Source organism: Siniperca chuatsi, linkage group LG15, assembly GCF_020085105.1.
Source record: "Siniperca chuatsi isolate FFG_IHB_CAS linkage group LG15, ASM2008510v1, whole genome shotgun sequence".
NCBI lineage: Eukaryota > Metazoa > Chordata > Actinopteri > Centrarchiformes > Sinipercidae > Siniperca > Siniperca chuatsi.
The window spans coordinates 3,010,082-3,026,570 of NC_058056.1; the positions used below are offsets into that span (position 1 = coordinate 3,010,082).

General features: G+C 37.8%; 1 protein-coding gene across 1 annotated transcript in view; it reads right to left on the reverse strand.

Annotated features, from left to right (window-relative positions):
• Positions 1 to 45: 45 nt before the first annotated feature.
• bach2a (BTB and CNC homology 1, basic leucine zipper transcription factor 2a) overlaps positions 46 to 16,489 on the reverse strand; it is an 87,073-nt gene continuing 70,629 nt past the window's right edge. Inside the window, exons 4-5 of the mRNA XM_044167381.1 lie at positions 5,660 to 5,866; positions 46 to 2,372 (exon numbers count right to left, since the gene is read on the reverse strand). Of these exons, the coding sequence (XP_044023316.1) occupies positions 1,935 to 2,372; positions 5,660 to 5,866 (645 nt within the window). The 3' untranslated portion in view covers positions 46 to 1,934. The remainder of the gene's footprint in view (positions 2,373 to 5,659; positions 5,867 to 16,489) is intronic.

The following is a 16,489-nucleotide window of genomic DNA, read 5'->3' on the forward strand; positions in this document are numbered from 1 at the left end:
AGAAGGTCAGTTTCAGGTGAAACTCAGACCATTTTTTCACAATTGAGAATGACTTCCGGATGGGAGCCGAAACATCTTGATTCTGAAAACAGTGTCCAGATGACTACGACTGAAACCTTTTCTACGATAGTAACATAGTTGGGTTTTGAATTTGTGAATTTCTACAGGAATTTCCTTGATAAACCTGCTAAAATCTTAAAGTCTAGAAAATGACTGGAGATCAGTTTAAATGTAATCATGTAAATCAATTTGTTGAAAACATTATTCTTTATATTTGTTGAATTGTATGCTTGACTGTAAATTTCATACTGAGCAGAAATTAATGAAATCAATTGAGAAATACTACAGCATGCTTTGGAAAATGGTCAGCAGAAGTATGAATTGACATCGGTATGGTCCTTTAATCTCTTTGGACACCCAGTGATTGGCTTGGGACATGTTTTACTGTAAGTGCCAATGTCACAATGCGTTTGCTCATATTCAGTGTCAGGTGTCACATCCTTGAGGTGCTGGGCAGTACTTGTAATGTAATTCTATCTCTAAGTGCAGATATGAAAAAAGGGAGAAGAGAAATGTGTAGAAATGTCCATCTGAGTACAATAAAAAGTAAAAGTGAAGTTTGACAAAAGCAACTTTGCATAAGGAGAGTTCATTTGACCATTTCACCTAATGTAACATTTTACAAATACACACCTTTGGTAACATTTTACTTTACAGTCCTGTGTCACTCAACAATTACTGGATCACTAAAATGTTAAGTCGTATGTCAAAAAGTAAGCTGTTTGATGTTGTTTGATGTTGTACCATATATTAAATAATTTAAAGGATTAGTTCAACATTTTGGGGAAATATACTTATTTGTTTTCCTTCTTAGAGTGAGGTGAGAAGATGGACATCTGTCTGTTGTCTGTTTTTTAACAGAGAGCTGGAGTCAGGACATGGTTAGCCTATCTTGGCATAAAGAGTGGACTCGGGGGGGAAACACTTAGCCTGGCTCTCACACCAAAAGTGAAAAATCATACCTACCAACACCTCTAAAGCTGCACACAAACAGAAATGTAAAAATTTAAATTTGTGATTTTAGTAAGAGTTACATAAAGTAGAGTTTCTTGGCAAACAACAGTGCAGTGACTGTGCACAGCTTTCTGAAGACTTGTGCCATGTTCATGTCATATTGTTCAGACCGTAATTATAAGAAGCACACTTGAAAAAAAAAGATGTTGACCAAATAGTTGTAATTTCTGTTTCTGTTAGACATATCAGAAAAATTCTGTCTGCTACGACATTTAACTCTTGGTGAAAAGAACTACAGTAGTGTCAACTTCATATATGAGGCAAAGTGGCTGCAAATGCACCATAGCTGGAAGTTACATCTACTATAAATAAAATTCAATAAATCCACTAATATAATCAACGTAGCTAATTTACGCACTCTGGACGCAAAGAAAAGGTGTTGTCACGCGGAACAAGCAATTGGAAATAATGGGTTTCAGAGCGCCGTGGTGCTGTTGTCACATTGTGCCCGAAAGGGCCTTTAGAGGTCTAATATTAATTATTTACTACAACTCAGTTGTATGTAGCGAAGTAATTATCAAAATTTGACAGGACTTTAAAGTAAAGTGCATGTACATGTTAACAGGGACATTACTGAACATTCTGAGGAATTCCTGAGTTTAACCTCCCATGATGCACAAGAGAGGGAGGGAAGCTGACAGGAAGAAAAAGTCAGGATTAGGCAGAAAGAAGAAGAGAGAAAGAGAGAGAAAGCTGCCAGTGCTTTTGTTCTATCACCAGTTCAAAAATACCTGTTGAACAGTATTGCTGATAAGACAACGCTTGTGTCATCCATTACAAAAAAGAAATATAAATACTTCGAATATCAAGGTATAGACATGTATGTGTGTGTCATAGACCAAACTGTTTGCCACCAGACTCTAAGTAAAGTTCTGTATCTTCTGTTCCTCCGTTGTGCATTTCTCAGTCATTTCCTGACAGAAATCCACTGTTACAGTGGGGCTACATACTTCCTCAATGGATCCAAGCACCAGTGGACAATCTGGGTTCTCCTGCTCCAGACCTGACAGCTCGACCCCAGGCTGCCTATCCTCCAGGCCCCCCTGACTGGGACCCACATCAGGCAGACATTCAGCCTCGCTTTGTTGCAACACTGGTGACCTGGGCTGGGATGAGCCCTCATCCGAAGAAGGCGATGATGGGTTGGATGTAAGGTCGATGCTGGCGGAGAAAGGAGGCTGGGTGCCCTGTACCTCCCTACACACTTGCTGGGAGAGGAAGGAGAGGTTCTGCCACAGCTCAGACATGCAAACCTTCAGCTGGTTGCGCTCGCTCAGCAGCTTCTCCTTCTCACACACCTGAGTTCATAAGACACAACATCATCAGGTCAGCATGACAAACAAATACTGTACACTCCTCAGTGAGCACTTTATCAGGTATACCGAGACTGTCTTCACCATGATGTTGTTGAACACGGATCAACATTAGCACTGGGTGAATGAAGCCACGTTGACGCAGGCTCAACTGTGTTGGTCAATCAAGTACATGCAAGCGCACATTCCTGGTTGATTACTTTCTAATATGAACAGAGTATTTCTACTGTTTATCTCATGATCGTTGCGATGACAGATAAAATAATTGTCACTATTTCTCAAACTGGACTTCCTGGATCGTATTTCAATTCTCACTGGTACCGTAAACAACACGCCCCCACACCAACACATCCCCTTGTGTTTTTTAACACAGGGTTGTTCTCAGTCTGACTGACTGATTAATATTTAACAAGTGACCTCTAGTGGCTGTGTGATATATGACTCTTGTCTGTCACAGGGTAGAATCAGAATCAGAATCAGAAATACTGTGATGTTGATGTAAACTCTCAAAACTACATAAGGAGGAGGTTAGGGTGATTGGATAGGTCTTTGACACAGAACAAAACTGACAATGCTGGTTTCTTTTAACCATGGTTACGATGGTCCTTAATCTTAACTTTTTTTCTTTTAACCATAGCAACAAAAGATCCCTAACCTTTGTAATTAGTTGTAATTTGTCAAAGTAGTTATTTTAATCCAAACCATGATCTTTACCTGACCCTAACCAAGTTTTTTTTTTTTTTTGCCTAAACCTAACCAAACCTTAACCATAACCATAACAATGGTAGATAACAGTCATACAACTGTTTGTTTTTTTGTGGTCCCTCCTGATTGTCCCATTAGATGCAAAAAGGATAAAATGGGTTGTATTTAAAGGCAATGAGAAAATATATTTTGTTGGTTTGTTTGGAGGACTTGTTGGATATACAGTGGGTACGGAAAGTATTCAGACCCCTTTAAATTTTTCAATCTTTGTTTCATTGCAGCCATTTGCTAAAATCAAGCACCCCATCTTGACAGAAAAAAAAACAGAAATGTAGAAATGTTTGCAAATTTATTAAAAAAGAAAAACTGAAATATCACATGGTCATAAGTATTCAGACCCTTTGCTGTGACGCTCATATTTAACTCACATGCTGTTCATTTCTTCTGATCCTCCTTGAGATGGTTCTACGCCTTCATTGGAGTCCAGCTGTGTTTAATTAAACTGATTGCACTTGATTAGGAAAGGCACACACCTGTCTATATAAGACCGTACAGCTCACAGTGCATGTCAGAGCAAATGAGAATCATTTAGATTCATCAATAGATTCCTAAGAGCACAGTGGCCTCCATAATCCTTAAATGGAAGAAGTTTGGGACAACCAGAACTCTTCCTAATCCTGGCCGTCCAGCCAAACTGAGCAATCGTGGGAGAAGAGCCTTGGTGAGAGAGGTAAAGAAGAACCCAAAGATCACTGTGGCTGAGCTCCAGAGATGCAGTAGGGAGATGGGAGAAAGTTCCAGAAAGTCAACTATCACTGTAGCCCTCCACCAGTCAGGGCTTTATGGCAGAGTGGCCAGACGGAAGCCTCTCCACAGTGCAAGACATATGAAAGCCTGCATAGAGTTTGCCAAAAAACAAATGAAGCACTCCCAGACTATGAGAAATAAGATCCTCTGGTCTGATGAGACCGAGATTGAACTTTTTGGCGTTAATTCTAAGCGGTATGTGTGGAGAAAACCAGGTACTGCTCATCAACTGCCCAATACAATCCCAACAGTGAAACATGGTGGTGGCAGCATCATGCTATGGGGGTGTTTTTCAGCTGCAGGGACAGGACGACTCGTTGCAATTGAAGGAAAGATGAATGTGGCCAAGTACAGAGATATCCTGGAAGAAAACCTCTTCCAGAGTGCTCAGGACTTCAGATTGGGCTGAAGGTTCACCTTCCAACAAGACAATGACCCTAAGCACACAGCTAAAATAACAAAGGAGTGGCTTCGGAACAACTCTGTGACCATTCTTGACTGGCCCAGCCAGAGCCCTGACCTAAACCCAATTGAGCATCTCTGGAGAGACCTGAAAATGGCTGTCCACCAATGTTCACCATCCAACCTGACGGAACTGGAAAGGATCTGCAAGGAAGAATGGCAGAGGATCCCCAAATCCAGGTGTGGAAAAACTTGTTGCATCATTCCCAAGAAGACTCATGGCTGTACTAGCTCAAAAGGGTGCTTCTACTCAATACTGAGCAAAGGGTCTGAATACTTATGACCATGTGATATTTCGGTTTTAATACATTTGCAAACATTTCTGTTTTCAAGATGGGGTGCTGAGTGTACATTAATGAGAAATAAAATGATTTTTTTTTATTTTTAGCAAATGGCTGCAATGAAACAGTTTATATATCCAGTTTATAAAAATTATTCTTAGTCTTATTTTCAAAGTTTTCATATCTACTGGGTATGATAACATTGTACTCTCTAACTAAACTGCTGTGGTCAGGTAACATGACAACGTCACAACAAAGTCCAATGAGTTAAGAAACATGAGATAAGATTACAACAGTTTAGCCACATTATCAAAACCACTTTATTATTTAGAGTTAAAACTGACCACACCTGAAATGTTGGTAATAATTCCTCATTTCACAGGAAAACTGGGTGCACATGACTACGGTAAGTAGTAGTTGAAATTGGAAGTGGGTCTGTAAACTGTGATGGCTGTTTAGAATAGACAGTTTGGGTAATAATTTTACTGTTTGCCTTTGTTTTCTCATCATCTTATCATAACTGATAGAAGTGATCACCAAAACAAAAATAAGACCCAAGATATAATAAACTGCAATGATCCTTTAACCCTTACTTATGCACACCAGACAATCAAGTTGCACGTCCTGGTGGTTGTCAACAGCTGACAAATATGTAAATATCAGTGGGAAACCCCATAATACCTGATTTGTGACATTTTACTTCAACACAATGATGGGGAACTGGTTAACAGTATTCAGTTGTTGCTAAACAATGGGATTTAGGAGATACAGTTCTCCAATATGGCCGCCAGAGGGTGTGTTACATCACCTAACAGCGCTCTATTAAGCATACAACAACCAAAGTACTCTACAACACACTGAAAGCTTAAGACCTGTTACACTACTTTGATATTTTATCTGTTTCTGTCATGCACCTTTGAGACCCATTAGGTTCCTGTTGTGTTTGATTAGAATGAAGTGTGTGTGTGTGTGTGTGTGCGCGCTTATCTATAGTATGTATATGTTACATGATTGTACCAGTTTGTGAATCTCGCTCTCCAGGTTCTGGATGCAGTCCAGCTTCCTCTTGCGACAGCGCTGGGCGGCGATGCGGTTTTTGCTGCGGCGGCGGATGTCGTGGATAAACTCCAGCTGCTCTGAGGTCAGCTTGTGCATCTTGATGAGGATCTGGAAGTCATTGCGTGGCAGGTTGGTGATCTGGTGCACGGGGAAGGGCAGCTTTACCTAAAAGGACCACAGGGTTTTATTGCATTTTATAGGATTGTATTACTTGTTAATCAAAATGAATCACTTCTATCATTTCATTCTTAGGTCATGTGATGACAACTGAGCAAACTCCATTTGCTGATGAAGACAATGACATGTGGTGGGAAGCTCCAGAAAACGCTAGTAAGTGGACCTTGAGTTAGGATTATTTTGTCAAACTACTGCTTCCAAGGTCAAGAATGAACTTTAACAGGAAAAAAAAAAAAAATAAAAATTAGTATATCAAAATTAGTATATCAACTTTATAGTTTAACTTCGGTACATTTTTGTTTTAATCTGTTATTTTTTCCGGCTTTAATGCTGAAACATCATTGAATGATGTCTGATTGGATTTGTGTGAGCTTTAGTGAGCTAAGCCAAAATTGTTCAAATCGACTGGAACAGGAGTTTTTGACTTTTTATTTTTTTGGCTTTATAGCTGAAACATGTATTACCTGTGACAGAAATACATCATTGTCCTCATCGGAAAAGGGCGACAGTAATCAACAGACATGAAGAAGTTGATGTTTATGAAATGTTTGATTCAGCTTGAATACTGTACTATTATTTATGTCCAAATATTACTCAACTGTTGCAGAACTTCCATAGATGGTTCTAACTTGATATCAACAATCTATTCTTCTTGATGACAGTGATAAGACTGATATTGCATATCTGACACTTTCAACATAAATATTAAATATATTTTTTTTAATCATTTTTGAAAAATGTGCGCTTTCGTGCAGAAGACTTTTAAAACTATATGACTCTATTTCTCTTTTATTTACAGCACACCTACGTGTTTGTAGATAATTTGATTGAATTGCTTTATTAATTGAATTACTCCTTAATGTGTTTTTGTTTTTCAGTGTCATCTGACTGTAACTGTAATGATGTGTGATTGATCCTACATAATTATTTATGTGGAAATTAAATCAAGTAGGTATTGGGGCTGACCCTATGATTGGTGGAGCTTGTTGGGACCATATGTAGGCTGAGACAAACATTTACAATCAAAGGTAAGAGGAGAGTGCTCTTTGTAATAAAGATACAAAATACAACATTATCTAATTTTATGTAATTTGAAGTAGGTTGTTAGATCAATAATACAGCAGTCTACAAAGCACTTCTAAGAAGCACTCCTTTTATTAGTCAACCATATTTAAAGCACAACAACTAGTTCCATCATAATGATCATAATGTCAAAAAGTTCTATAAATGTCTACATGTATACACTATAAATGCAGATGATGAATACAAGTAGCATTATACATTATCTAATGTATGTATATAAATATTCATAGTTTTTTTTTCATTATCACTTCATTGTGTCCCCTTCACTTCTGAAACCAAAGCTACGCCCTTGGACCAGCTAAAACTTTAAAATGTTGCTCACACATTAATGCATCAGTAATAACAATCCAATCATATAATATATAGCAGAACAGGAGTCATTCTGCTGCATAATGAGTACATTTTGCTGATAGTACTTTTGTATTTTTACGTACGTAGGATTTTGAATTAAGGACTGTTACTTGTAATGGAGTTATTTTTAAATGCTACTTTTTCCTAAGTAAAGGATCTAAATACATCTTACACAACTGGCATTCAGTAAAATAAGTAGTTCCAACATTAGTTCCAAGTTGGCATTGTGGTGTAAAATCCACTAGGTGTCAGTATTAAGCTGCTTATTGATCCCAGCAGCTCTGACACAAAGAAAACACAGGATAAGCTCTTTGTTTCACCATCAGTAGCTCATTTTGGTCCTAATTGTGCAAAATTTTAACACTTTCTTGCTCACATATTATTTTATTCTTTAATGATATGAATCCAATTGATTTAATTTATTGTGTTTTTGTTTAATGGATTATGAATTATTTGCATCATTTTTTGCATTTATTTGTATTTTAAATAATTTTGTATGTATCCATTCATGCTGTCATCCGCTCAGTTAACTAATTTGTTTCAACCTTTCTTTTCTTTCAGTTTTGTCTTATCAATGCATTAATTTATCCCTGTATTGATCTGTCTATTTATGTGTAATTATGTTGGTATTCTTTCATTCATTCACTGGTTTGTTTGAATCCTAAGCTGTGGCCATCTAAAGCTGAATTCTTACTTTTGAAATATTGCTCATTTAATCCATTAAAGTGTTTATGAGTGAATATGTGTTAACCATTTCTACTCTGTGTCCACTCCATGTTACATTGCCGTAGCATACATCAGAACAGTCTGCTACAGCAGCCCATGCTGTTTCCTTCATACCAGCAATGTTCAGTACAATACTGCCAGTATACAATGATGACATTATTCACTGCTCTGACAACAGAGGAAAAGGAAAAGAGAGGCAAGTGTGTGTGTGTGTGTGTGTGTGTGTGTGTGTGCGCTTCTATGTGTGTATGGTGGTTTTTAGGTGCCGCCTGTCCTTTACTCTATAGACATCTATATATAGCTCCATGACTCTCAGCAGTCACATAATAAGGTTGAAATGACAAAGTGAGCCTTGGATGGTCATAAATCCCCTCAACAATCTCTCTCTGGTGTTCTGGTTTCCATTTTTAACAATGTGTGTTTCCTTTGAGACGCTCATTCCATTACTTGCTGGTGTTTAAAAAAAAAAAAAACTTGTTCACATCAACATTTGTAACTTCATAAACTCAAAAGAATAATAAGAAATGTAAAATAACTGTTAACTGTTGTTAAATACCCACCAAACAGATTTTCGTTCCGTCTGATCCTACAGTACATCTAAACCTACAGAAAAGGATTAGGGCCACACGATGTAACTGCATTTGAGTTCTGAGATCAATCTATGCGTACACGGACAATAATCACTGAGTGCGTTTACATGCACACTACTATCCTGGATAGTTTTTCATGTTCCATGTAGAAAAGGTTTCAGTCGTAGTCATCTGGAAACAGTTTCCAGATGACTACGACTGAAACCTTTTCTACGATGGAACACTCCTGGACGAATGAGGGACTACACCGTCTCATTTTCCATTTAAACATTCCATGTAGCCTAGCTTAGCATAAAGACTGGACACAGAGGGAAACAGCTAGCCTGGCTCCGTCCAAAGTTCAAAACTACACCTACCAACACCTCTAAAGCTCACTATTTAACATGTTATATCTCATTTCTGCTTAGCTGCTTCCAGTCTTTATGCTAAGCTAGACTAACCACATGCTGACTCCAGCTTAACTGATCAATGATTAATATCGATCTGAACATCTAACTCTCAGAAAGAGAGCAACAAGCGTATTTCCCAAAATGTTGAACTACTTCCATCACAGCTGTCTCTACCAACTTAGCTGGCACAAATGTTTACCCAGACAGGGTAGTGCAGATTGTAGTGCAGCGTGGCCATGAGTATTGAAACCGTTGCATAGCATAATGCCAGTAAAAGTGACCTATGCCAACAACACTTTTATATTTTGCAGCAATTTAAGAAGGCTTGAGCCAAAACTTGTAGTTTCTGTTTTTATAATGTTTTTATTATTTATTATATTTATTAATAAATAAATATGTAAACTTGAAAATGAAAATGTAATTCCACAATAGCATTTTCATTTTCAACATATGTATGTTATTTGAGTAAAAATAAAAATGCAATAATAAAATTTTCATTTTCACATACTTATATGGGTGTTCTATATACTATAGACTATATTAAAATGAAAATGGAAAAGGTGTTTGACAAACTGCTTTTCCATTTTCATATTTATATAGTCATAGAACGCCCATATACGTATGAGAAAATGAAATTTGGATTATTGCATTTTAATTTTTTACTCAAATAATACATATGTGGAAAATTATATTGCTTTTGTGGAATTACGGTTTCATTTTCAAGTTTACATTATCATTTGAATATAGTCCCGTATACACTTCCATAATATTTGATTGATGTTTGAGTTAAGGAAAAGATACAAAATCTAAACAAACCAAAATACAAATCAGTTGTTACCGCACCTGCAATGACCAAATTTTGCCAGCAGGTAACAACAGTTTCATCTAATCGCATATTTAATACGCTGCTCTGGATCTGTTGTTACAAACCCCACCTCTTTCATGTGCATGGATTGGAAAAGCCAGGGTTAATAGAGGTGGTTGGTAACAAGATTTGTAAGATCAGTTAGCCTGCCAGTGTTGAATTTAGTGAAGCCAGATAACTTAAAGAAAGCCTGCCTAAGTGACACAGGGTCCTGGTCTCTGTACAGTATATTTAAATAGTAATTTTATCTGCTTCCTCAATTAATTGTTAAATAATCAGTATAGTACCTGATTAAGAAAATATTCAAGAATTGCAACCTTAAAATACTAATCTTGTAAATACTACTACTTAAATAATACTTAAAATAATGAGGAAAAAAGCAAAATGGCAGAATGCAAAGTGTGGTGGAGAGGGGGGTCTGGGTGAGCTGGCCTAATTGGAGAGGGCAGATCTGGGGTCAGGGGTAGCAGATGGTGGAGGGAATATGGACAGGATACCTTCCACCTGCCTACAGGGCACCCTAGGGTGAGTGTGTGTCCGCTCTATGGGTGAGACAACTGGGTCAGGACAAAGAAGTGGGACAGACCACATACACACACACAGACACACACACACATAGACAGGAGTGATATACGATGTAATAAAACATTTAATTAAATTTAAACAAAACTAAATACAACAGTATTAAAACGAAATTCTACAAAGGTACACATTTTCCCCAGTGTGCTTAGGTGAGTTACAATGTAACACTAGCATGACTGTGTTTTAGCAGGGATTTTGTTTTAATATTTCACTGTTATATTTTCAGGTCCCCTTTACCAAAGGTAAAATGTGGTGACTGTTTTATCTGCAAGTGTTCAGATTGATAGTGCCACAATTGTCAGTTGCCTTTGTAAATACAATCAAGTTAGGTACACCTAGCTAAAAGTAATGCAATCTAATTCAAAAGTATACCTACATTCATGAAAGTTATAATGTTCAGTGAAGGTAGGATTTATTGCAGGACTGTTGTATTAGACTGCATTACTTTTAGCTGATGTACCTAATAAACTGCTAACTGAGTGTATTTAAACTGCTTAAAAGATGCCACCAGCATTCAAATAGCCCTACTTTTCATTTGTTTAAATGGTGATGTTTAAGATATTTAGATGGTCCTTTACTGAAAGCAAGAATTGGCAAAACAACTAGAACTGCAAAGTATAAACAAAAGAAAACATTTGTCCAAATACTTTGTGACTGCAATAGACATTGAAATAGAAGGTGTTGGAGTGTGTAATTTAACAAGAATCTGCAGCCATGTTAGCGGCACATACATTTTGTATCTTGTATTCAGTGGTGGCTGGTGGACAGTTTTCTAGGTAGGGCTGTGCTACATCTAATCAATTTCAACAAACATCCCAGTATGATTCAATGCAAAAACGTGAATGTATCAAAAAGGAATTACTACTTTGCAGTTAAATATTTAATAATTATTTTATTCCAACATAAAATGAAGCAGTAAGTAATGCCTTGCCAAACACATCAGTACATCTTATTTTGGTCTCCCACACAGGCGAATTCAGTATAATATAAAACGTAATAGAAAATATTTATTTATTGAGATGCCCCTGTGGACCTTGTTTTGTTGGAGAAACCAACAGGGAGGTAAAGACAAGGATGAGCAACATGAAGTGCAATTAGGAATAATGGTGTTAGGTCTTTGCTATTCAGACACTTGAATGGACATAAGCATGGGAGTCAAGTGCTCTGAGGAGTAGCGATAGTAAACGTCTGCTTCAAATTTGAATTGAATTATACTCAAAAAAATATTGTGGGGTCCCTGATAACCGATATATAAAACAGTTAACAGAAGGAAATACCCAAAATAATAACATGAACAACCTTGTAAATATCAATTGACATTTCACACATGGAATGATTTGAGATTTGTTTTAAAATGTTTAAAAACTATGCACATAGCACAAAAACACCACACTGAGGCTGAACATGAACAAATGTACACTACCAGTCAAAGTTTGAGTACATCTGCTTGATACCTGGTTATTCATTGTCCATTTGAAGCGCTGTAGCGATGGTGTCGGCAGTTGGTAATGAACTCAAAAAATCACTGTAGGTTGTTAGTATTGGGTATTGGTAGTATTGGGTGTTGATGTAGCTTAGCACAAGCATCAGCTGGAAGTGGGGGGAAATGTCATTCGTCTCGTCTGTTTGAATGGTGATAAAATTGGCGCTCTTTACTTCCTCCAGAATGTAATCGGTAATGTAAAAACGATAAGTTATCTACAGTATCTTGGGTGCTCCTCTAGTACACTTTCTAGGAAGGCAATCAAAATCCACCAATCCCCTGAAAATGCCAGGGTTGTCCAAGGAGTCAGTGTCGTCATGCCTTCGCAAGGCCAACTCAAAAGCCCCACAAAACTTCACACATTTGATTATTTTGGTTAAAATGTGCCTGTTTTTATCCACCTCCTCATTGTGTTTCCTCACGGTGGCTGTCGTCCAGCTGCGTAGCGATGTTCAGTCTGCCTAATGTGGCTAACGTTAGCTTGACAGAATTATCCATGTGTGCCCTGGTGTTCTCATGTTTCCTTACTTTCTCAGACAGGTACTTCATATCCCTCACTCCTGTAACTGTCCATGCTGGATCTGTCCCCATTGTTTTAAAAAGCAAGCATGGAAAGCAAAATAAGCATGACTGTATCCAGCTAGCCAGGCCTTTCTGGTTTACCATCTACGAGAGAAGCCTAGCATACGCTGCTTCCTTTTTTCGCTAACCTGCTGTCTGATTGTGAGGTCAGGTTGATCTGGCCCCAGCTCTTTCACCTGTAGTTTCTCCGTCAATGTTCTCCTCTCAAACAGATATTGGAGGAGAGATTTTACCGAGTTAGGGTTGGGTCTTGGAGGAGTAAGTTAGTGATCGCGCTCCCCATTGCCATGTAGTTAAAACAGTAGAGGTCCTGACCATAGACTGTATAAAAGAAGGTCCTGACCTACTAGCACTGTCTTGCTTGGGGTGATAAAATAATCGCCCTTTTCGGATTAGATTTGAGGACACTGATTGGCTAAATTTTATGTCATACGTTCAGATCTTTGGCTAAACTGCTAAACAGACCCGCCTCCTGTGGGCGATTTCTCCATCCCCCCCATCGCTGCTGAAACATGCAGACAGGCAGAGGGGACGTGTAAAAAAAGCATGTATGTTGCACAGATGATTTTCTAAATGATTTTACACATATTACTAGGTGCACTCCAGAATTCAAACACACAAATATTGACAATTTGTTTATTATTATTATTACTAATGGTTTTTTTGTGGCTCAAGGGCTCAAGGAGGGTGACGCCCTCTATTGGCAACCCACCACTGCTTGTATTGATAAAAGAATTAACATTCCCTGAACATGCTGTCTACATGGCCTTGGGTTATGAAACAGGCTTTATTAAGACTAAAGGATGGACTTCACCCAAACACCCTGTCTTCACATGACCTCTGGGTCATAAAACAGATCCCGCCAGAACTCAGGAGGACACTAATGGAACATTAAAGGGTAACTACACCCTCAAATTTGGCTAGAACCCTTCCTCCCAGCATATTTTAAAACATGCAACAGAGGAGTGAGAGACTGTAGAAGTCATGGCCTTGTGGCTACGTAACGTATTATGTGGAGGGTCAGGGGGCATGGAGGAGAGCTCAGTGTAGCATGTACAGCAACGTAGAGGTGGTAGTCAGTCATGAGAAGCTACTGTCAAGACTCTACTTTTGTCCGCTGGAAAGACAGGAAGTCTGCTGGAGCTTTGACAATCACGAGAAGCATATTTATGACCCTTTGAGAGAGTTACTGTGTAGATTTGTGTAGTAGAGCCACTAGCTCAGCTACAACACAGGTACTCAGATTAGCTAGTGGCTCTACTACGAGAGGCTCTCTGTTGTGTTTTCTGTGGGGGAGTACATAGCCATAGCCATGCTGTTTATCGCAGTTAACGTTAATGTTAAAGACACATTTCTTTGATATAAGGCGATAGAAGATATTCTGTTGTACACTGAAATGTATTGACACTGACATGTATTGAGCTGGATTTTACTCATTAATTTGCTGTGCACATATGCACACATGCATATATAGACATATAAATATATATATATGTACGTATGTTTGTGTATCAGATGTTGTACATGATTGCCATTTAAACCTGGGTTAACAAAGATTGTTACTTACTTATTACGAAGTGGATACTATTCTGTTTATTTATAAAAGGTCTTTCAGCAACTGAGTAGGCCAAAAGCACGAAAGCATTAGACATGTGCCAACTATATTAATTCTTTAGAAAAGAAATTGGAACAAGGAAAATAATTAAGACAGAATAGATCTAGGGTGGGTGGAGAAAAGCTTTGTGCCATTGACATTGGACACCTCTGCTCCTCTTTCCAGAAGACAAAACAAGACGAACCCTCTTGTCCACTCTTGTTCTCTGCATCTATTAAGTCTGCTCTTCTCTTCAGTTTTTGACCCGAATATGCCCATGCGGGCGGGCCCGGAACTCAACTGGGCCCACCCGGAGATCAGCTGAATCCCGAGCCGCACCGAACGTGCTGAAGGCCGGTGGCATCCAACCAACTCTGAAAGAAAAACCTTCTACAAGAAATCTGCTCGAGTCTGGCTGCTCAATGCCTGCACTTCTAACATGACCAAAAGTTAGAAGTGGAACAAACTCAACAAACTCTGAAAGCCACCATGGCTCCATTACACCCAGCCAAGTGGGGGTGTGCTTAGTAGTTATTAGTTGTATGTGTAGTTAGTAGTTCAATAAACCTTTCATTTATAAAGAATCTGATCATGTGTTTGTGTATGAAGTATTATAGTTCACAGTACACAAGTCAAGAACTTAGTGGAAGCTTCCAGAACTGAGACTGAATTAATTAATTGGCTATCATTTTCCCTTTTCTAAGGGTGGTGCCCTGAGTGAATTCAATGTGAGTTAAATTCTGTTTTTTAGTATAAATATTAATTATTTCTGATAGTTGAGTGTCATCCTTCTACTTCATTTTGTACTATTTTGTATTGCCTTTGCTATATATATTTGGTGCTGCCTTTATTGAGTGGTATTAACACTACAGATGTTTAGCAGGTATAACTTTTACCATGTTCACCATCTTAGGTTTGTGTGTTAGCACACTAACATTTGCTAATTACCACTAAACACAAAGTTCAGCTGAGGTCGATGGGAATGTCATGAATTTTGCAGATATAAACCAAAACATTCGACAAATTGAAATTACAAGGAGAAAAGTCAGGGGAAGTCATCTGAATTGATCCTCTGGGGGCCATGAATGTCTGTACAAAATTTCATGATAATAAATCTATTAATTATTTAGATATTTCAGTCTGTACCAAAGGGGTGGACCAATTGACAGAGAGCCACGCTGCTGTGATTCCCAATTGACACTAAATTAATTTTCTGTTTAGTTGCCCGATGTATTCTGAAATTAGTAACAAATATGTTTCCAAATTTAATTTAATAAGATGACTGCCGCTTCTATGGCAAAAGTCCAATTTCTGTATTTCTAGTATTAGTCTAAAAATCCATGATAACCCAAAATTAAAATATTTGTTTGTGGGGTTTAAAATCATCTTTTTAATCTCAGTTTTTACCTTTCTTTTCTTTTTTTATGTTGACATACACCACTACACTAATTGTTCCAGTATGTCTATTCAGAATAGCTGAGTACCTTATAATACATTAACCTCTGCAACACATCTTCACTGATTCATACACAGGACAGAGGACACAACCACTCCAAACTAATAAAGCTAATATCCTGTGTGTGTGTGTGAGAGAGAGAGAGAGAGAGAGAGAGAGAGAGAGAGAGAGAGAGAGAGCTCCAGTATGAAACTCATTTCAAATCTCATCAAATATTGCATGTGCTTCGGCATCACCATGGCAACCATACAGCTCTTTTAACTCCATGGAGTATGTGTTTTGCGTCATTTCTCCTGAGAGAAAAACTGTCTAAGAATAGTCCCAGCTGTAAATCACACCAAGAATGTGAATGTGAAAAAATCATTAATACATGCTACTAACACACGTATATGTACTTTAAAGTTTAGGTTAATAAGAGGCCAGTTATTGCTTAGAGGTGGTCAATAATTTTGTAACGTAACATTCTGGTGAATTGAAAACCTTGCCATTTATAAGCAGTACGGAGAAAGAAAAGTTAATGTGAGAATGGGAAAATACATTCTAAAAAAGCACAAACAACATGCATAGTACATGTGTAATTAATTACAAGAACACTAATCAGATATTAGATATCTTAAAATCCTGAAGATTTTTTTTAACCTTAAGCTGTTTTGCTCAGTTTTAACTGTTTATTAACAGACTTATGGAAACCTCAGTACATGTTTTTGCTAGGCATGCCATATATTGTTATTCTCAGAAAAGTTGGGCTACTCAGAAATGTCATCAAATGACATATGAGTGGTACTTTACACATTCTACAAGTTTTTTTTTCTTTTTTTACAGTACAGAATTGTATTTAATTCAAATTATCCTGTATGTCCACAGTTTTTTAACACACCACAAATTTGTATATATGAATGGACAGAGGAGA